Consider the following 23,634-nt stretch of genomic DNA (forward strand, 5'->3'; position numbering starts at 1 on the left):
TTGGTGAGTTCAAGCTCCACGTTGGGCTCTGTGCTGTCAGCTCAGAGCCTGAAGCCTGCTTTGGATTCTGTGTCTCCCCCTCTCTCTGCCCTCCCCTCCTCCCTGCTTGTGTTCTTTTTCTCTCTCTCTCAAAAATCAATTAACAAATTAACATTAAAAAATGCAAAAAGAAAGCAGCCAACATCTTCAAATCAGGCATCTTAGAAATCTCCTTAGCTATATATATATATATATATATATATATCTCCATGTTTTCCACTCATAAGTTCTGCTTTCCAGACAACTACAAGACAGTTTTGCAAAGCTCTTTGTATTGTAACTCAAGCCATCCTTTCTGCTTCCAATAACATGTCTTTCACCTTCTTTGTAGGCCCTTTGGGCAGCATATTCCAAAAGAGTCTGTTCAACACACTTGAAGCTTTCTCTACCATTCTCCTTAAAATTCCTCCAGATTCTGCATGCTCCCCAGTTCCAAAGCTGCTACCACATTTTTTTTTTAATGCTTATTTTTGAGAGAGAGAAAGAGAGCGTGCACAGGCACCTGCACGGGAAACAAGAGACAGAAACAGAGGGAGATAGAGAAACCCAAGCAGGCTCCACACTGTCAGCACAGAGCCCAGTGCAGGGCTTATCTCACAAACCATGAGATCATGACCTGAGCCAAAATGAAGAGTCACACTGAGCCACCCAGGCACCCCTGCCACTCCCACATTTTATAGATTAACTGCTTGTTTCCTATTCCTGCATAACAAATTTCTACACACTTTGCAACTTAACACAAATTTATCATTTCCCTGTTTTCATGGGTTAGGAATCTTGATGAAATTAGGGGTCAGCCAGCCAGTTATGTCATCTGAAGGTGTGACCAGGTAAAGATTTTCTCCCAGACTCCTTCAGGTCGCTGGTAAAATTCCTGTCTTTTCGGCCCTATGACTGAGATCTCCATTTGCTGGCTGGCTGTTGGCCAGGGACTGCCTTCTACTCCTACTGTCACTCACAGGCTCTTGCCATGTTGCCTTCTCCCCAGTTTGCTCCTTTAAAGCCGACAGGAAAACATTATTCTGATGTTTCACATTTTAAAAATTAGGTTAGGCTCACCCAGAATCTCTCTTTGATTAACTCAAAGTTAACTAATTAGTGACTTAATTATAGTTATTAAATCTACCCACACTCAAGAGAAAACCATACTGGGCACATGCAACAGGGAATAGAAATCTTGGGGGCCATCTTAGAATTCTGCCTACACTAATAATGAAGAATAAGTCAGGAAGAAAAATTGACATCCTAAACAATTTCCCAAAGAAATCACATTAAAATCTACCACTATTCTAGGGGCACCTGGGTGGCTCCTTCAGTTACGTGTCTGACTCTTGGTTTTGGCTCAGGTCATAATCTAACGGTTTGTAAGTTTGAGCCCTGTGTTGGGCTCTGCGCTGACAATGTGGAGCCTGCTTGGGATTCTCTCCCTCCCTTCAGTGTCTGCCCAGCCCTCTCCCTACCTCTCTCTCTCTCTCAAAATAAACAAACACCAAAAAAAGAAAAACTACCACTATTCTAATAAAATCATTAGGAACAACTGGTACACGACTTTAACATTCAGTATATTACGTCTTTAAACTTCACAAACAGGAATGATAACATTACAATACATGATCCAAGATTTTCAATATAAAATTTGTGTTATCTCTTCATCTTAGGGAAGACAAAACAAAACCAAAAAAAAATACCATGATACATACATATACAAGTTTCTCTATAATTTGGAAATTTTTTAATAGCCCCTTCCCAAAATAAATACGAAGGTACATGTTGATCCTTGCCCAATTCCTTTATTTTCAAGTCTAGTTACTGAAGATTAAAAATGCAGCTGGTCAGTAACGGTAAAGGTGTTCATGCCAAAACATTACTGTCAAGTTGTCCACGATCCAGTCCATATAGATTAATTTAATGACGCAGAAACAGTTCTGAAAATGGAATTGTTTTCCTACTAGTATTTGTCTCCAACTATATCCACTGTGATTTCAGGGGTATTTCTATCATTTTTTTCTCTTTCCTACTTTCTCACCAAACTGCTCCCAGTCTTACACGAAAAGACTTTCCTGCTGCTACTGCTTCCCCTTTGAAGAAGCAATCTTGAGCTACACAACATCTACAAAAACCTGTAAGAGTTCACTATAAATTCTCCACTTTACAAACCTTATCTTGGTGGTGGGAAGGACTGCCCCACACTGAAGAACTGAATGACAAGAGAAAAAGGCAGAGTATAAGAGTACAGATGCTGGTGTGCGGGTAGGTGTGGGGTGGGAACTTGTGCTCTCTGGAACCCAGGTTCTCTGCATATGCTATCCCTTTACCCTGAAACATGCTCCTGTTGCAGGTGAATTAGATAATACCTACTCATCCTACAGGCATCAGCATAAAGGTCATTTCTGCTGAGAAGCCTCCCCCAGCTACTCTTCCAGGAGAGTTACAGGCTTTTATTATAGATTCCACGAAGGTACTTTTAACAAAACAGAAGAACAAATTAAAATAGTCTCCAATTTGGGGTATTTTTCCCACAAATGTAAGGCTCACATGCTATAGGAAAAACTATTAATGTTATTTATTATAAGAATAATAAAAACTATTATGCTTTTTTCAGCGGATAGTAGTAAGCACTCAATAAAACATCATATATGGGGCACCTGGGAGGCTCAGTTGGTTAAGTATCCAGCTCAGTTTCAGCTCAGGTCACGATCTTACAGTTCGTGAGTTCAAGCTCCACACCATGCTCTGCGCTGACAGTGATGGAACCTGCTTGAGTCTGTCTGTCTCTCTCTCTGCCTCTCCAGTGCTCTCTCTCAAAATAAAAAATTAAACTAAAAAAAATAAAACTCCACACTTATTCATGATTAAGATTCTTTCAAAATTAGATATGGAAAATTTTCAACATCTCAAGGTTGTATGTATAAATTCACAAGCAAATATTAAAATTATAGTAATATAGTAATAACTGAAAAATGGGAATGCAATGAGGATGAGTCATTATTGTCATTTAAGGAACAAAGAATGTTACTTTTGCAGGTAATTTTTAGAAAACCTAACATAATTAAAAATACTAGAATACGTAACAAGTTTAGTAAAGTTACAGAATAACACAAATTCACTTAAAAAAGCTGACAGCCCAGCCATAAAAAAGGATGAAATAGTGCTATTTACAATGAGGTGAAGAATATTATGCTAAGTGAGATAAGTCAGTCAGAGAAAGACAAATACCCTATGATTTCCTCATCTGTGGAATTTAAGAAACAAATGAGCAAAGGGAAAAAAAAGAGAGAGGGGGCAAACCAAGAAACAGATTCTTAACTGCAAAGAACAAACCAATGGTTAGCAGTGGGGAGGTGAGTTAAATAAGTGATGGGGATTAAGGAGTGCACTTGTGATGAGCATCGAGTGTTGTTGAAGTGTTGAATCACTACACTGTACCCCTGTAACAATATTACACTGTATGTTAACTAATTGGAATTTGAATAAAAACTTAAAAAAAACTTACAGACATTTGTTATGATATAAATTCAAAATCTGGATCATGATTTAGCTTTTATTACGATTTAGGAATTTATTCAAAAATTATAAAATCTTAATGGGTGAAATAAAGTCAGACAAATATAAATTTATACTCTACAAGGAGCAAAGATGAGAATATCCAATCTGTTAAAACTTCTAAAAATTTGGTGTTGTGTATCCCTTGAAAAGTAAATTCGCATTTAAAAAAATCCATGTAGGGGCGCCTGGGTGGCGCAGTCGGTTAAGCATCCGACTTCAGCCAGGTCACGATCTCGCGGTCCGGGAGTTCGAGCCCCGCGTCAGGCTCCGGGCTGATGGCTCGGAGCCTGGAGCCTGTTTCCGATTCTGTGTCTCCCTCTCTCTCTGCCCCTCCCCCGTTCATGCTCTGTCTCTCTCTGTCCCAAAAATAAAAAAATAAACGTTGAAATGTCTAGTGTTTCATTTAAAAAAAAAAAAAATCCATGTATACAGCATTTTTAAAAATCCATGTATACAGCACTTTACAAGGTTCATGAAGTTTTAATAAGCATCTATGGACCCCAATTAATATGATTAAGAAACTGGGATTTCTTAATCTGGGGCACCCTGGGGTGCCAGGGTGGCTCAGTTGGTTGGGCATCTGACTTTGGCTCAGGTCATGATCTTGTGGTTAGTGGGTTCGAGCCCTGTCTCAGGCTCTGTGATGACAGCTCAGAGCCTGGAGCCTGTGGTGGATTCTGTGTCTCCCTCTCTCTCTCTCTCTCTGCCCCTCTCCCACTCGTGCTCTCTCTCTCAAAAATGAATAAATGTTAAAAAAAATATATTAGATTAAGAAACTTTAATATTAAATAAATACAGTATCAATTAAAGTTCCACTAACTACAACTTATCCAAATGTATGTGGCCAAAACTGCTGGCTGGCCATAAATAATAAATACACTTTTCAAAATCCCCCCAAATCACAGAAGTTTCCCTTAAGACATGGTTACCCAGCTAAAGATCTCCTTTTCAATACTTTTTTTTTTTCCTTTTTAATGTTTACTGATTTTTGAGAGGGAGAGAGACAGAGTATGAGCAGGGGAGGAGCAGAGAGAGAGATACACAGATTCTGAAGCAGGCTCCAAGCTCTGGGCTGTCAGCACAGAGCCCGACATAGGGCGAGAACTCACAAACCATGAGATCATGCCCTGAGCCGAAGTTGGACACTTAAAAGACTGAGCCACCCAAGTGCCCCATCCTTTTCTATACTTCTGTTTCCATCTATGAAGGAAGCCACTTGTGGCAGAGTAGAAATCCATCTACAAGTTGAAAGTCATGTTAAAAACATCTGCTTGGAAGTATAAGCAAGCTACCAAGGTAACCCTGCAAAGTTCCCAAGGGGAAGAAAAAGGAGCAGAGGAGTTATCTCAAAATTTGGAGGTGATTTACCTTCTAATTATTTGTCAAATTAGTTATGTACTAAGCAGAAGGCTATTGCTAAGTAGAGTGGAGTGGTCAGCAATTTCTAAATGGTCAGCAGAATGGGACTAAGAGGAAAAAATCTATTTCCTTGAATAAGCAGATTAAATTACATCCTAGGAATAGCAGAACAAGATGGAAACAATCTTTTAAATGTGGTTAAGCCATGCTTTAGCTACTTTTTGGGAGGCACTGCTTGTTACAGCACCTAATTAACATCCTAACTAAGCACAGAATTTCATTCAGAGAAGTTGGCACTTCAGCAAAGTTCAAAATATCTGTGACTGATTTGCCAATTGAATGGACAAGGGATATTTCAAAATGAAAGAGGCCTTCAACTACCTCCACTGTGACCTTAGTCTGTACTTTCTAACTGATTAAGTTTTTCTTTACAGCTTATTACTTAACACGGGCAACAGACCCTATGGGCAAAGCATCCCCTGATGGGAGCTGAAACTACCCTTCAAGCAATAAGCACTGCCCTAAGCCAGCAAGACCCCATGTGACTGACCACAAGACAAAGGTCCACCTGACCTTTACTGCCCACCTGCTCACACCCACAAACCTTTGCCCCACATTTTTTTGAAGTTTATTGTTTTATTTTCAGAGAGAGTGTGCAAGCATATGTGCACCAATGCGCACTCAAGCAGGGGAGGGGCAGAGGAAAGGAGGAGAGAGAATCCTGAGCAGGCTCCTGCTGCCAACCCACAGCCTGACATGAGGCTCAATCCCACAGACCATGAGATCATGACCCGGGCTAAAATCAAGAGTCATATGCTCAACCAACTGAGCCATCCAGGCCCCCAACCCACATTCTCCTCGTATAAATCTAGACCCATTTTCGGTACTTTGGAGACAGTCTTTGAGATATTAGCCTGCTGTCTTCCCCGTGTTGGCCTCACTGAAATAAATTCCTTTCCTGTTTCACCACCACTGTCTCTCTGCCTTTGGATTCTGTCAGCAGCGATTGGCCAAACCTGGTCTATTTGGGACCCCAGGGCCAGGTGCTCTTGCCCCCCTGTACCCCAGCTACAAAAATACAAAGCTGATGACTTTAACAATGCCATAGCAAAATATCTGGGAAGACTGCTACTGGTGATACCTAGGAAGGCAGACAACGTACTCTGGAAAAAAACCTGACTTCAGCCAGACAGGCTTGGAATATTGAGAATGTTGCTCTGTATTAGCTCCTTCATTCTGCTGTCTGCAAAGTCCTATGAGAGACAGGAAACCACTGAGGAGACCCCGGCTCTAAAGAGGAGCCTCAGCGAGAGAGAAGACTGCACTCCTAGTCTTTCTCTAGCAATTTTTGTTAAAATCAAATATGGAACTAGCCCATGGCAAAAATAACAACAAAAATTAGATTACAGATGGTGCTTGTCCCCCCTGCCCACATCTATTAATTATTAAAGGAGCCTTTACTAAATCAGGATGGAGGCAGAATAGACAAAATATAAACATCAGTAAGTAAAACAGGAGTTTTCTACAGTGAGTGAATGAATGCATGCTTTGGTTATGGCTGCTTTTACCTGGAACTACCTAGATGTAAACTAAATGTTCAAGGAATGAAGGACTGCCAAAGAAACCATTATCTGTGATGCAAAACCCTCTTATTCAACTGCTGAGTAACCAACTCAGGAGGAAGCTGTGACAACTGTGGGGTTCCCCCAAAAAAGACAATAGCCACCTCAGAAGTGTCTACAGAGAATAATGGCAAAAAAAAAAAATTCTTTCAAAGGGGAAGGCCAGAGCCATCTGAGAAAAAGACAGCAATGCTCTTCCATGAGAGTAAAACGGAAGGCACAACACATGCTCTCCCAGGAACCGGACTCCACTATAGGAGCTGCAAGTTTTCGCATTCCCACTCAGAAGGATATGACAGTTGTTAAGGATAAGTGACTACCAAGTGTTCCCATTCTTTCTTTTTCTGAACCGCAACTACCCTGTCCTTACACCACAAGTATGTGGTATTTGTGTGTGTGGTGATGGAGTGCTTGCTGAAAAGCAATAGAGTATTTGTCTGTTAGTTAATAGATGGTCTAAAAGAGAGAAGTCACAGCAGACTGAAAAAAACTATCACCCAAAGATCCTGGACTTTGAACTTGTACCCCTTAAGGAAGAGATGGAGATGTTCTCTGGATGAGAAAAGACAACTATGAATTATACGTGTGGACACAGGAAAAAACCTCTGAGTGATCAATAGGGCAGGACCTCTAACTGTCACCTTGTATCTCCTTTTCTCTCCTACAGTAATAGAAGTTTCAGGTGAGCACACGGTAGCTCAGGAAAAAAGAGCACACACTCCAGTCCTTTTTGAAGAGAAGTGTGGTCCTACAACTAAGTTCAAGCTGGTAATAAAAGGAAAAACCACAGGATCAAGATGAAGTCACTTACTTATGCTAGGCTAAATTGGTAAACCAGGGCTTAATACCTAACCTAACTGCAGTTTCAACCTCCCCCCAAAATGTAGTCTTAATCAGGAAGTTTTTGGTCTGCACCAATGAGGTAATCTGTCATATGGACCCTTCTCCATCCCCAAAAGGAAGAGGAGTTAATCTACCCAACAAGCCTCTCTCTTTTAAAAAAATATGACCTTGTCTGAGACAATCCTTTCTTTTGCTAACAACTTCCCTGCTCCTTTCTCCTTCCTATTAAAAAAAAACCTTCCATTTTATATAACTCCTAGGAACTTCTTTCTATTTGCTAGATGGGATGCAGCCAAATGCATGAAATGTTTAATAAAGCCAATTATATCTTCAAATTTCCCTGGTTGGATTTTGTCTTTTAACAAGGCCAAACAGATGTAAATAGAAAAAATATATGTAAAATTTCTAAATTATAACATAAAAGAGAATCACCTTGCCCTCCAGTTGTTGTTTCCTCTCTTTTGTTAGTGGTGAGCCATCAGCCTTGCAAACTAAGAAAAGAAACTCACCTGTATCCTAATTGACATATATGTATTGACTTATCACAAAATTACAGTTAATGTTTCTATGTTGACTATTAAGAACATTTATGCTTCTACTACTCCTTGTAGAAGCCTACACAATTTGTGTTTTATACGAGTACTAGGAGTAATAGTTAACTTGAAAAAGATGTCTTTAGGGGCGACATCTATGGGTGGCTCAGTCAGTTGAGCGTCCAACTTCGGCTCAGGTCATGATCTCACGGTTTGTAAGTTCAAGCCCTGCGTAGGGCTCTGTGCTGACAGCTCGGAGCCTGGAGCCTGCTTCGGGTTCTGTGTCTCCTTCTCTCTCTGCCCCTTCCCCGCTCATGCTCTGTCTCTATCTCAGAAATAAATAAACATCAAAAAAAAAAAAAAAAAGAAAGAAAGAAAAAGATGTCTTTGAAGAAACGGACTTTCCTCAGTTATAAAGAGTGGACGGCCAAGAGGCTACCACAGAGTAAAACACAAATGTGAATATATATCGAAGCAAATGACTCAAGGGTCAAATAAATTACAGGGAAAAAAGAAAAAAAAATCTATCTGAGCAAAAGTGTCCAGATGGGAGAAAAAAATCAAAGATCAAAGATAATAAAACTGAAACAACATAGCAAATGACTGGTAGAAAGTCTCAAAGAGCTAAGAGCAGTGTGAAATTGACATGGTCAGAAAGCCAGAGTGAGGTCTCCTAGAAGCGTCCTGACGAAAACAACTTGTTGGTGAGACTATTCCCACAAATACATACAACACTGTGGAGCAACTGGGGAATGAAAAAGAGCTTCAAAGCTTGTGTAATAATAATCTAGACTAGGCTCTTCAAGAAAAAAGAAAGGTATTTTACAGAAAAAGGCTGAGAAGTACGTTAGTAGTTTTCTAAAGAGGCATATGGCTAAATCCGAAATAGTGTACAATTAAGCAGATAAGGAAAGAGTAAACTCACCGTAGTGATTCTGCCTTTTCTCTTGACTGGAAGAAATGGGCATGCTCTCACTTGAAGATCTTTAATGGCAGCAGTCATTGTACTGTTCTCACGGTCACCTTTCCAACAAATTTCACATTGTGTTGTAATGACTAAGGCAGGAGCATCACTTCGTGTCATATCAGCCACAAACACAATTTCAGGATTTTTAATAATAATATTAACTTCCCACTTCTCTTTTTCCTGTACAGGTACTAAATAGAAACAAAATAAGTTCACATTTTTTTTTAAATTTTTTTTTTCAACGTTTATTTATTTTTGGGACAGAGAGAGGCAGAGCATGAACGGGGGAGGGGCAGAGAGAGAGGGAGACACAGAATCGGAAACAGGCTCCAGGCTCTGAGCCATCAGCCCAGAGCCCGACGCGGGGCTCGAACTCACGGACCGCGAGATCGTGACCTGGCTGAAGTCGGACGCTTAACCGACTGCGCCACCCAGGCGCCCTTTTTTTTTTTTTTTTTAATAAGTTCACATTTTAAAATATTTCTAAATATTTGTTATACAGATTATTTATGGATAAACTTGTTACTTGTGAGAAAATGGTTTTTTCATTCCAAGGAAAAAAATACAAGAATCTTAGATCTCAAAGGAATCTACTGTAATTCTTTTAGTATAAAAGTTGAAGATGTATAGTCTTAAGAGCATTTTAAAATGTGGGGGAAAACCCCTTTCATGGCAGAGCTGGGAACTAACCCAATCTCTGACTCTCAACTTGGCACTCCTTCTGCTACACCACAATGAGCCACATATGTAAATGATAATGGAGAGCTGTAAAAATAACAAAAATAAAAGAGTACATTAAGTAAAAATACTGTCTTTAAATATGAAAAGGAATAGTTGGTTCATTATTCCTCCTGCTTGTTTTTGTCAAAAAAATTCTTTTAAATTACTGCCTGTAGAGAAGCATATTTGCTTATTCTAATATAGGTCCCTTAATTATTGAACCCAATATATATTTATATGTAGAAAAATACACAAACTGCACATCCTACAGGAAAACACATTTAAGTTTTTCACTTACCTCTGAAAAATATTTTACTTTATTAATTCACTTAGCCTCATCATCTAGACAGATAATCAAGGCAAGTGCTATTGTAGCATTTCAATAATACATATATTAACTATTTTAGCCAATAACTAACCTTCTTCCTTAGCAGTCCATGTTTGAACGCTGGTTTCTATAGCCGTGCCTGTGGTGAAGGCCTCAAGAAAGACGTTTGCAACTGTCAGCAGAAATTCTACACTGGCACAAATATACATTTCTTGAAGGACTAAATCAGTCACCAAACCATCTCTGACTTTCCTATACTTTACATCCATCATGTCCTTTTTGTCAAACCCAACTGTCAGTCCTATCATTCTGAAAAATACAATAACAATTCCTGTGAGTATCTTAAAAATAACCAAACACACCAATACAAGTCAAAAGACCTCTTATTCATTTTACTAACAGCAAACCAACATTCTGAAGTCATTTTTCTTGGGAAGATCACAAAGTACTCCAAATAACAGACTTAAGAACTTCTGGAGCACAACTGTTTCATAAACTAGTAAGTGTAACTTTAAGCAATTGGCAGAACTTAAATGTCTTCTCAATTTTTCATGTTTTCCCATTAGAACTTACAAAGATGAATAATAATTTAGGAAAAAAGAGATTCATTTAAAAAACGAGTTTAACTGCATTATTTCTTTTGAACCATTCCATCAACCATCCAGTAAGAACAGCACGTAACTGAACGAGGCCATTTGCAATGCTGAAAACCGTGACTCCACTAAATTGAAACTTTGAAGATCTTAGGATGTACCCAGAAAACAAACATGCAACTTTGGGATTAAGTTTTGTCAAACAATTCAAACATTTCTCAACGTTTATTTTTATTTTTTATTTTTGGGACAGAGAGAGACAGAGCATGAACGGGGGAGGGGCAGAGAGAGGGAGACACAGAATCGGAAACAGGCTCCAGGCTCTGAGCCATCAGCCCAGAGCCTGACGCGGGGCTCGAACTCACGGACCGTGAGATCGTGACCTGGCTGAAGTCGGACGCTTAACCGACTGCGCCACCCAGGCGCCCCAATTCAAACATTTCTCAAATAAAAACTAAGCACACTGTTACCTAGGAGTTGCCTTCTTGACATGAGGTCTTTTATCATCTAAAATACAGTTTTTTAATGAGAAGGAAGAAAATACTGAGTCATCTGTATACATCTTTGCAGTGCTTACAATATTCTCCAACTTAAATTCAGCAAGTTTCAGAGCAGGATCACGAACATCTGTAAAGGAAGTCTGTGGAAGAGGAAACCAATACACATTTTACAGAAAAACAAAGTCTAACACATTTTAAGATATGAACTACCACATTCTCTATCTCCACAGCGCATGCTAATGAAAGGCCAAAAAAGCCATTTAATTTAAAAACTCTTTTTTTTTTTTTTACATCACTACCTATAGGAAAGAAAACTTATCTTAAAAGGGCAATGGTTAAATTAATTTTGTTATTAAAATGAAATAATCAGTAACATTTTTCAGAGGAAAAGATAATCCAAAATACATATGAAATATTAACAACTTATTTTTTTAAATATTTTTAAAATGTTTACTTATTTTTGAGCAACAGAGACAGAGTGTGAGTGGGGGAGGGCAGAGAGAAAGAGGGAGACACAGCATCACAAGCAGGCCCCAGGCTCTGAGCTGTCAGCACACAGCCCAGTGCAGGGCTCCAAGTGAGGAAGTGCAAGCTCATAACCTGAGCCAAAGTCGAAGGCTCAACCAACTGAGCCACCCAAGCACCCCAAAAACTGTTACTTTAATAAGCACTCACATATCATTTTCATCAAGTGAGAAAATATTTTTTCTTCCTTAACTTACCTGCTCAGGACTTGGACTATATAGTACCATGGTGAGATAATCAGTTTTGAAACTCATATTTAGCGTTGTCTTAACTTGAGAGGCCTGTGAATGTATTTCTACCACAGCAGCTGTCACTACAGTTGTTCCTTGGAAAAATGAAAAGTTATTGGACAAAAAAGTTAAGAAAAGTAGAAGTCATTAAAACAGGCTTAAAATAGGCTTAAGAGAATTATCCACTAAACAGGTATAGTATAATGACATTCAAGAAAATAAAAAAAGATTAGAAAATTCAGATGCTGACCTCAGTAACTACTGGCTTAAGATTCTATCCATGCAGTAACTTGGAAATATTAAACACTGATGCTGTTTCCATTTTTGTAAAATGAGAATAACAGAACTAACCACTGGGTTTGTTTTCGGGATTAAGTAAAAGAGTATGTGTAAAATTCCTACTAGAATACCTGGCACCTAGTTTAATATTCAAACTTACTTCAAAAAACTAAAACCAAACAAGATCATCTTAAATGATGTTTAAAAAACTGTTCCACTGAAAAGAAGGAAACAAAATTCATTCTTTCCTGCATTTTACATTTTGAGCCAAGGCATTTATGTACATGGTATATATTAAATGGGCTTTTACTAAACGCACAGCTCTTGCTAATTCTCATTCTACCCAACCGCAGAGACAAGTACCACCACACTACATAACTTATTTTTAATGAAGTTAAAATTTACATCAGTGAAATACATAGATCTTAGCAGAACAATTCAATGAGATTTTATATATCCATGCCACAAACACTTCAATTAAGATACTGAAGATTTTTTACATCTTGGGTTAGGTTTACTCCTAGGTATTTTATGCTTCTTGGTGCAGTTGTGAATGGGATCAGTTTCTTTCTCTTTCTGTTGCTTCATTATTAGTGTAAAAGAATGCAACTGATTTCTGTACATTGATTTTGTATCCTGCGACTTTGCTGAATTCATGTATCAGCTCTAGCAGACTTTTGGTGGAGTCTATCGGATTTTCCATGTATAATATCATGTCATCTGCAAAAAGTGAAAGCTTAACCTCATCTTTGCCAATATATGTATGTTTTCACTCTTATGTAAATCCTGAGAAACTTAACAGAAGTCCATGGGGGAGGGGAAGAAAAAAAAAAGAGGTTAGAGAGGGAGAGAGGCAAAGCATAAGAGACTCTTAAAAACTGAGAACAAACTGAGGGTTGATGGGGGGTGGGAGGGGTGGGAAGGATGGGAGGGTGGGTGATGGATATCGAGGAGGGCACCTTTTGGGATGAGCACTGGGTGTTGTATGGAAACCAATTTGACAATAAATTTCATATTTAAAAATAAAATAAAAGTTTAATTATTTACAAAAAAAAGATACTGAAGATTTACATCATTCCAGAAAGCTCTCTTGTAACTCTTTCTAGCTAATCCTCAACCTCCCTACCATTCTAATTTTTAATCACCAAAGGTTAATTTTGTTTGTTTGTTCTGAAATTCTGCATAGTCATATTCAGAGTAAAACCTCTTTCCTGTTTGGCTTCCTTCAGTAAACATGTTTCAGAGTCATCCATACTGTTGCAAGGGTCATTCTTTCTTCTGCAGTCTATGAAAATGCATTCTACAGAAAATATAGTTTATCCATTCTAGGACTGATGAACATATGGGTTGTTTCCAGATTTAAGCTATTATGAATCAATCTGCTACAAATACTCCTGAATAAGTCATTTTGTAGATATATGCACTGATTTTGGAGTGGGTTAGGATAAATACTTAGACCCTAATTGTTTGTTACAAGGTAGATCTATGTCAACTGCCAAACTCTGTTGAAGTAGTTATAGTATTTCACATTCCCAACATTTTCCCAACTCATTCACATTCCCAAATCACATTATGTGCATCTCCGCTGTTTCATATTCTCATCAACATGTGGAGTTGTCAGTCTTTTAAAAACTGACTCATCTGGTGAGTTTTCCAGATAAATAACTATATTAGGACCTTTTCACCTGCTTACTGTACATTTAACGTATCCTCTCCTCTCCCATGTATCCAATTTTTTTGGTAATTCTTTTGGTTTTATTTTTAAAGTTCTTAATTTCAAGGAGTTATCAGGTATTCTAGATATGACAACATCATATACATGTATCATGAATATGTATCTCAGACTGAAGCCTCACTTTTCACAATCTGATACCATCTTTTGATAAGTATAAATTAAAAATGTTTATGAAGTGTCCTTTATAAAGTTTTCAGGATTAGTGTTCTATCTGCCTAAGAAATCTTTGGCTATCCCATGATGATGAAGGTATCCCATGTTGTCTTTTATAAGCTTAAAGTTTTAGCTTTCAAACATAGGTCTTTCATCCATCTCAAATTAATTTCTATATATGGTATAAAGGGACAAGGTTCAATTTTTCCTACATTTATCTAGTTGTGACAGCACCATTTGTTAAAACGTTTATCCTTTCCCTATTGACTAGTCTTCATTGAAATCAGTTGACTCTATCTGTGTGTTTTCTGGACTCCTGGGCTTTACTATTCCATTTATGTTATGCCAATAGCCATACTAACAAGATTTGTAGTTTATTCCATGTTTTGAAATTAGACAGTATAAATCTTTGTTCTTCTTTTGCAATATATATACATATATTTTTTTGCCCTTTGTTTTTCGGTTTTCTGGCTATGTGGTCAAAGGCATTTTTACTTCTTTCTACTCTTTAGACCTATTAATCCTTCTCCTGGCCTTATTACTCTATCAATGACTACCAATTAACCTGGTATGATGATTATGGACACTTCTAACTTGTGCCTACTTTACAGGGAAAAATTTAACACTTCAGCATTAAGTATGCCTTTTAAATATTTCTAGTTTTCTTCACAAACAGGTACAGAATTTTGTCAAATGCTTTCTTTGCATCTGCTGAGATATAATCTTTTTCTTCTTTGTTAATTTGGTGATTTACATTCATTGATTTTTGACTGTTAAAACCAACTTTGTTATTTTGGGCTAATTCTCACTTGGTCAAGGTGAAGTATCCTATATCCTTATTGTTGGATTCAGTATACTAATATGTTGTTTAAAATTTCCGTATCTGTGTTCATGAAGTATTTGGTGTGTGATTTCTTTAAATGCTTATTTATGCGGGGGGGGGGGGGGTAAAGAGGGGGGGGGAGAGGGAGAGAGGGAGAGAGAGAGAGAGAGAGAGAGAGAGAGAGAGAAATTTCCCAAGCAGGCTCCATGCTGTAAGCGCAGAGCCCAACATAGGGCTCAATCCCACAAACTCAAGATAATGATTTGAGCCAAAACCAAGAGTCAAACGCTTAACCAAATAAGCCACCAAGTACCCCGAGATTCTTTTCCTGAACTGGCTTTTTCTTTTCCTTGTTACCAGAGTAATGCTTGCTTTAAAAAATTGCTAAGGAAGTGATCCCCCTTCCTCTATTTTCCAGCAAAGTTTGTGTAACACTGGTATTATTTCTAACTCAAATATTTCAAAGAAATCACCACTGAAATTGAAATCCTTTAACAGACAGAGAGCTACTCAGATTTTTTATTTCTTCTTATGTCAGTTTTGGCAATTTTGTGTTTTCCAAGTAATTTCTCCATTTCAAACAAGTTGTAGAATCCAGTCACAAAATTATTCATAATATTTCCTCATTATCCTGGTAGTGATCTGCAGTATCTATCTAACTCTGATACTGCTAATTTTTTTTCTTTCTTTCTTCCATCCTAAGAGTTTATCGATTTCACTAGTTTTTTCCAATGAAAATAATCTCTGACTTGGCCAATTTTCTCTATTATTTACCTGGTTCTCTTCCACTGACTTCTACTCATACCTGTATTACTGCTCTCTTGTATTTACTTTGGGTTTAATTTGCTCTTTTCTACTTTCTTCAGGCAAAATATTTAATCTTTTAAACTCGTTTTTCCTAATCAAATCCTTTTCAGCTACAAAATTATTTCAGCACTGCTTTAGTTGCATCCCCAAATTTTGGTATGCTTTATGTTCATTATCTTCCCGTTTAAACACTTTTCTACTTTCCTTTGTCTTTTCTTTAAAAAAAAAAATTTTTTTTTTTAACGTTTATTCATTTTTGAGAGACAGAGGGAGACAGAGCATGAGCGGGGAAGGGGCAGACAGAGGGAGATACAGAATCTGAAGCAGGCTCCAGGCTCTGAGCCGTCAGCGCAGAGCCTGATGCAGGGCTCGAACTCACGAACTGCGAGATCATGACCTGAGCTGAAGTCAGACGCTCAACCGACTGAGCCACCCAGGAGCCCCGCATCTTTTCTTTTTTGACCCACAGGTTATTTGAAAAATGTTTAATGCCCAAGTATTTCAAGCTTCTCTGACATCCTACTTCTACTCATTTCTAATTTAATTCCATGTGGCCAGAAAATTTTATGGCCTCCCAGGATGGTCTATCCTTGTGAATATTCTAAGAGCCCTTTTAAAAGAAGTACATTCTGCAATTGTTGAATGTAGTATTATATTAATGTCAATTAGGTCAATTTTGTTAACAGTGTTCAAATGTTCTATATTCTTTCTGATTTTTGTCTATATTCTATTAATTACTAAGAGTGGTGTGCTAAATACACAACTATGATTCTGTATAGGGGTATTTCTTCCTTTTGTTTTGTCAATTTTTGTTGCAGACATTTTGGAACTCTGTTATTGGGTACAACAGATTTAAAGTTGTTAGAACATCCTTGCAAATTGGTTCCTTTACCATTATGAAAAGAAAAAAAAAGCATTTATGAGACAATCAGGAGAAAATGAAGCCTACCAGGATATTTTCATGGTTTATAGGGAGTATAGCCATTTTTTAGGGGTGACAATGTTACTCTGACTACATTTAAAAAGTAAAGTTCTGGGGCACCTGGGTGGCGCAGTCAGTTAAGCGTCCGACTTCAGCCAGGTCACGATCTCGCGGTCCGTGAGTTCGAGCCCCGCGTCAGGCTCTGGGCTGAGAGCTCAGAGCCTGGAGCCTGTTTCCGATTCTGTGTCTCCCTCTCTCTCTGCCCCTCCCCCGTTCATGCTCTGTCTCTCTCTGTCCCAAAAATAAATAAATAAACGTTGAAAAAAAAATTAAAAGTAAAGTTCTTACTGCTTAAAAACCAATTGAAGGTAGACCATCTAAGATTTTCTTTAAAGTCATTTAGTGGGATGGCAGTAGGGGGAAGAAAAAGCAGAGTTACAGCAGTAATAAAGACAGTCACATGATACTAGTTGTTGAAACTGGGTTGATGAGTACCTAAGAGTTGTTTACCTTATTCCTTCCACCTCAGTGTAGGCATAAATTTCAAGAAAATGATTAAAATAGTAATATATTCACATGTCTATTTTTTGTTTCATTTTGGACATGATCTTTACACTCCCCACTATTTTAAGTCCTTAACCACTTCCTCTATCCGTCCCATCTTCTTCTTTTCCTGCTTTGATCAGTTATATCTCCATTTCCATGTTAACAGAGTTAATAACATTTACATTCTTACTTACATAATTAAGTCTTCAATGTGTTAACTATGGCTATGTGGTAATTTTCAATGAAGAGAGTAATAGTATATTATTAACACTTCCTCTACTGCTATATCACAACTAGTTCATCTCTCAAAAAAGAAGACTCTTTTCTCATATTCTAACAGTGGCTCAAAATCATGCAAAATGTAAATCCACTTCACTTCTGGCCCAGACTGTATAGTAGAGGTATCTCCCTTCTTAAGAACCAAAAGCATGTCTTCCTTTCCAAATATCACCTATTTATCTAATTAAGCCCTCATTCTATACACTATATGAAATTCATGCTGTTTTTTCTTTTTTAAAAGACATTCTGCTATTTCTTACAATTTTTCTTAAGGCATTCTGAATTCCCCTTTAATGAAAACCAAGAACTTCCTAGCCCAATCAAACAGATAATTTGGGGATTCCTTTTCAATGTACTCCTGAGTAGGCCTATTGTTTTCAGATTCCCATGTTTTCCTTTTTCCTGGATTCCTTGTTTGTTTTGCTAGATTATATTTCAAAGTAATTTCTTGATGAATGAGAATGAAGTAAACTTTGAGCCACTAGAAATTTGAGAATTATTGTGTTTTCACATTTCAAGGTTTGATCATATATAGAATCCTAACTTCAAAATCATTTTTCTTAGATATAGGACTATAGTACTTCATTGTCTTTTATCATCCATCTACCCCATCCCATCCAGTTTTGTTCACGATAATCTGATTCCAGTAACTCTTTTTCCAAGCCCCTAATAAACAGCCTGCTTTTTTTCTGAAACTATAAATCTTACCTTTGTGGTTGTAACATTTCATAAAGATATGTGTGCATGGGCAGTCTTTGTTTATTCAATCTGCCTGACAGTTGTTATGTTTTTTTTATATCCAAGAATTTATTTCACTATTTATTTAGCTCTGGAGATTTTCTATTATTTCTTTCAAAGGTTCTTCTCTTTCATTTTCTCAGTTCTTCTCCTAACATACTTATTATTCTGGATTGCAACTTTTGACTAAAGGTCTTTTTTTTTTGAAGTTTATTTATTTTGATGGGGAGGTGAGGGAGGGGAGAGAACGAGTGAGCACGAGCAGGGGAGGGGCATAGAGAGAATCCCAAGCAGTCTCTGTACTGTCAGCACAGAGCACAATGTGAGGCTCCATCTCACAAACCATGAGATCATGACCTGAGCTGAGATCAAGAGTCAGATACTTAACCAAGTGAGCCACCCAGGCACCCCAAGGTAATTAAAGGTCTGTCCTTCTTAAGTTTTATCTCATTTTACATTTCTATGGTTTATTTTTCCTCAGTGTCATGGGAGCTGATTTTACATCAACTATATATTCCAACTCAGTACTTGTGTTTTAAATTCATGCTTAGTGCATTTTTTCTGTTTCAAAATTTCACCATATTTTTGGGTTCCAAGAACTCTTTCTTATCTTGAGATGGGGGCAGGTCGTGATGGTAGGATTCAGTTTCTATATTCTCAAAATCCTCTGATTATGAATTAGAGTTTGTTTTCTGTTTGTTTACATTCTATTCTGTTACCTCAATTATTTCTCTTTCACTCAGAAAATAGTTGTCATCTTTGTTTCCTTTATGCTTTGGTTCTTGCTATTTCCTTATTCTGACTATGAATATTTTAACAACAAAGGACTAGACTGGTTATACTACTCAATAAGGATAGAGTGTCCTATAATGTTATAAATGTAGGGTTGTTTTTGTGTTTCCCTGACTGGAAAAGTTGTGTATTATCTCAGGGCTTTGCAAGAGTGGATCTAGTGGACTAGTAGGTTCCATTTTGAGGTAGGTAGGTTTGAGGACACCCCAAAATGCCAGAATGTGAACTTTATTCTTGTGAAGCATATAATCATCCCAGCCCTATAAGACCCAGTCAGGTTCCACACAGCACATTAAATCCAACATTAGATGCAACTGAGTTATATTTCCCTCTGCTCTGCTCCACCTATCTATCTTGCAGATATCTGCTGAAATTCATCATTTATCAGTGACTGTTCTCTCTCAACATCCTAATATTTTGATACTAATATAAAATATCCCATCTGGGATATAGGCTGCACTAGGAATAAGGGAAAAGAGGAGGATGGTGAGAAAAACTGAAAAAAGGACATATAGGGCAGTAGGTATAACAAGAATAAATACTAACGAATTTTGTCACAACACGATTAGGAATTTTGATTCAAAGAAAAAAATCAACAGAGTGTCTACTAACAGACAATTTAGAGATACTCAATTTAGAGAACTTAGAAAAGATCTATAAATCTTGTTTTCCAAAAACTCAAACTAGAGAATGGAAAGAAGGATAAAAGACGAAAAGTAGGGGTTGGACATGGGGAGGGGAGGGCTAATCTGAAGTTAAGAACATACCTTCTAAATGGTGTGAAGCATTACTAGCTCCACTAGTAATACTATGTTCATCTTTTACTCCTGCAGGTGAGGCACCATAACCTTCTTCATACCATACATTGCCATGTAATGTCTTAAAAATAGTTGTTAAATCTTCTTGACTAAGAATGAACTGTGAAGAAAAGATTTGCTTATTTTAACATTACTACTTTACGTAGTTCAAAATTCTCTTCCACAGAAAAGCCAAGTGTTTCATTTCAATCCTCTACAAGCCAATTTTTTAATGCATTAGATATTTGTACTAACCGAATAATACTGAGTTTCCTAAATGACCATGTGGTTTTTAGTACCTTGTGAAATATGGAAATTAGATGTCAATTCCAATGAAATTATGAATAAAAGTTTTTTGTTAGGCATATACCAATTAACCTAATAATTTAAAACCTTTAAAATGAACTTTCACCTTTACCTAGATACTCTGCATTTTTTGGGTTACTAAGCACCTGTATTTACAAATGCAATTTAATCAAAAATACTGACTTGCATCATGAAAAATAGTTCAGTGTTTTACATGAATTATTTCCTTTGAACCTAACAAAAGTCCTCGGTATAAAAAATATATCCTGACTTTATATAAAAAGCTGAGGTTTAATGGTCAAATATGATACTTAAATCCACTTAAAGAACTCATGCAGTCACTCAAAACCCCATGTGTTGTGAATTTAGCCTAATATCACCAACGTAAGATCTGTATTGAAAACTGTTAATTCAATGTCAACTTGGCTAGGTCACAGTATCTAGATATTTGGTCCAATATTATCCAAGATATTACATATATGGTATGCATATAGAATATGTACCTCATGCACAGACCATCTATAAGTGCCCTGCTGCCTTCTGGGGCAGACCAACCAGTATGAAACTGGGTCTTCATGATCCACCTGAATAGTTAACAACTGTTACAGTCTACCTCAGGGGACCACATGTTTGACCCCTCATGAACCTCATTCTCTGTGTCAGGGAGAGGCTAAAATTGAGTCATCAAGAAGTCAGTCTACCACATCCAGACCAAGTGTAAACACACACACACACACACACACACACACACACACACACACACACCCTTTGATTATGTTTCTCTGAAGAACTGTAATACAATAGCAATTATGTAAAAAAAAAAAATCCCTTTGAGTTTTAAGTTGATATACTCAATCACCTCAAGGAAATAATTTTAACACCACACAATTTAACACTTTTGTTTGTACTAGGATTCCTTTGACTGTATTTCAAAGATGATATGCTAATCTAATGTTTTAAGATTAAGTCCATGTGTATCTTATTCATGCTATTTATGCTGTGCTTTTCTTTTTCATTTATTCATGACATCTTGTGTTTATTACATACCTGGCATTACAAAAATAGTATGTTCATATAAATTAATAAGCTGAAGTTAAATATGACCACTACATCTAAACCTCATCTTTCAATTAGTACATGTATATATCAAATGCCCCCCAAAATAGTGGTATTTGCAATCTTCACTCTTGAAAACAGCTCAGTGCAGGAAGTCAGAAGAATTACAAGGATTCCAGGACCGCTGGACTATGGCTCCTACATGTCAGGACAGGCTATCTTGCCACCCCCAGAAGTCCGAGAAGTCAAAAATCAGAGGCTGCAGTACTTAGTCTAGATGTATAACAGTAACTGATTTCAACCTTTCCCTGAACGAGGAGGGGTCAAACATGTGGACCCAGGGCCATATCTGCTACCTATTCAGGTGGATCAGGGTAGGGGAAGACCCAATTTCATCTGCCCTAGAAGGCAGCTGGGCCTTTACAGATGGTCTACAAAGGTTCATCTGAACATTCTGCATGGATCTTCCTAGAGAAGAATGGAACAAAATGGTGTCCCTGCTGCCCTCCAGAGATCTAACTAAGGCCACTCGCAAGATCTGTGCAGTAAGCTGGGTGAACCATGCTACTTAATGTTTTAAAAGTTTTGATCTGTTGTCTTATCAATACAGAGAGACTTCAATTTTCATCTTAAGAAAATACTTTCCATTTGTAACTTAGGGAGTCTATATGATCTTATACACTACGAGCATAAAGATTTTTCACTTGAGATGATCATGTTTTAAACTCGAAATGTATTTCTGAAATAAAAATCTGAAACCTTTAAAAATGATGATTTTCTCTTTTTGAATACAATTTTTATAGGGAAAAATAGAAAGGAAATTGGAGGAGGAAAGAGGATTTGTTAACTAGGTTTCTTAAAGTAACCTTCCAGACAGAGTATTTGTTGCCGTCACTTCAGCAAAGCATGTGATACAGTTGACTTCCATCCAGCCAAGAGGGAAAATACAAATTTTGGATAGTTATATTAGAGAGCTGTGAAGCACTATCAATCAACAGGGAAGTAAAGTTATGCAAATGACCCATTTGCCATTTTCATTATCAACCTCTTCCATTTCTTCTAGGACTTTCTCTAGGCTATTTCTTATGTTGTCACGGCTTTAAATACCATCTAGGTGCTGATGACTTTAAATTATTATTTCCAGCTTAGACTTCCCCACTAACTTCTAAATTAATATACCCAACTGACTACTCACCATATCTAATATTTGTTTTCTTTACAGAATTTACCACAACTTATAACTATTTTAGGTACATGCCTATGCACTTTTTAGAAGTTTAACTATCACACCTCTAGGTCACCATGACCACAGACCCTTGGAACTAGTTAGGTTCCACGAAGCCAACGACAATGCCATAGCTTCTTTGCCACTGTCTCCCCATATACAGCCTAAAACCTAACACAGAGTAGTCACTCAAATGTTTGCTGAATGAATGGAGAACATTCAATGAATTCTAATATAGCTACTATTACAACTTTGACAAAGTTGGTCAGTATGTAATATCTACAACCAAAATACCTTATGTTCCCAAGAAATATTTTTAACACACAAAATGGAAATAAATAAGCATCCAAAAAACTCACCTCCATGGGCTTTAGCTGAGCATTTACATTAAAACAAGGAACTTCCTGGTACCACTCCCAAGATAAATTTCGCTCAACAATCACCTCAAGATTTAATGGCAGTAGCAGATCCAGTACTTCCTGGTACGTATCATCAATAAATTGAGACCTGTAAGTAGAAATAAAATTATTTTGTTTCATATATACTCAGAGGAGTAAAAAATAATTTTTACCATTCTATATACAAATAGAAAAAAATCAGTAATTTGTGTATGAAGAGAATAAAATCTACCCAGCTCTCCAAGTCAAAATGACAGTACATCCCACTGTAAACATAGATGATTTTTTTTGAGCTCAAGTGTTCCATATTATAGAGAAATGTATTTTTAAAATATGATTTTACAATGTTAAAAAGTGCCAAAATATATGTTGGTATAGTAAACCCTTAAAATGAGAACTATCTCCATATGTTTTTAAAATTATTTTTAGTTAAAATTCCAGGATCATTAACATACAGGTATAAATACAATACAGGGATTCAACAATTCTATATATGACTCAGTACTCATCATTTTAAGTCTACTCTTAATCCCTTTTGCCCATTCCCCCATCCATCTCTAGTAACCATCAGTTTGTTCTCTACAGTTAAGAGTCTGGTTTTTTTCTTTGTTTCTTGAACTACAGGAGCGAAACCCTATGTGTTTGCCTTTTGCTGAATGACTTCACTTAGCATTTTCTCTTCTAGATTCATCCATGTTGTTGCAAATGGCAAGATTTCAGTATTTTTATGACCCATCTTCCACCATACACACACACACACACACACACACACACACACACACACACACCACTTCCTCTTTATTCATCAAATGATGTACATTTGAGCTGCTGCCTTAATTTGGCTATTATAAATAATGCTGCAATGAACATAAGTGTATCTTTTCAAATTCATTTTTCATATTGTTTGAGAAAATACCCAGCAGAATTACCAGATCATATGGTAATTCTTTAATTTTTTTTTAACATTTATTTA

The 23,634-nt window shown here is 37.2% G+C and overlaps 1 protein-coding gene across 6 annotated transcripts in view; it reads right to left on the reverse strand.

The window, feature by feature from the left end:
• Positions 1-23,634, reverse strand: part of VPS13A (vacuolar protein sorting 13 homolog A) — a 266,768-nt gene that overhangs the window by 103,050 nt on the left and 140,084 nt on the right. For all 6 annotated transcript variants that reach the window (XR_007146267.1, XM_047829766.1, XM_047829772.1 and 3 more), the window contains 6 exons: positions 22,623-22,770; positions 19,647-19,797; positions 11,773-11,900; positions 11,021-11,190; positions 10,049-10,266; positions 8,868-9,100 (listed from right to left, as the gene is read on the reverse strand). Coding sequence is in view for 5 of the 6 variants with exons in the window: in XM_047829766.1 (XP_047685722.1) it covers positions 8,868-9,100; positions 10,049-10,266; positions 11,021-11,190; positions 11,773-11,900; positions 19,647-19,797; positions 22,623-22,770 (1,048 nt within the window). In the remaining variant the exon portion in view is untranslated. The remainder of the gene's footprint in view (positions 1-8,867; positions 9,101-10,048; positions 10,267-11,020; positions 11,191-11,772; positions 11,901-19,646; positions 19,798-22,622; positions 22,771-23,634) is intronic.

The sequence above is a fragment of the Prionailurus viverrinus genome, chromosome D4 (assembly GCF_022837055.1).
Source record: "Prionailurus viverrinus isolate Anna chromosome D4, UM_Priviv_1.0, whole genome shotgun sequence".
Taxonomy (NCBI): Eukaryota; Metazoa; Chordata; class Mammalia; order Carnivora; family Felidae; genus Prionailurus; species Prionailurus viverrinus.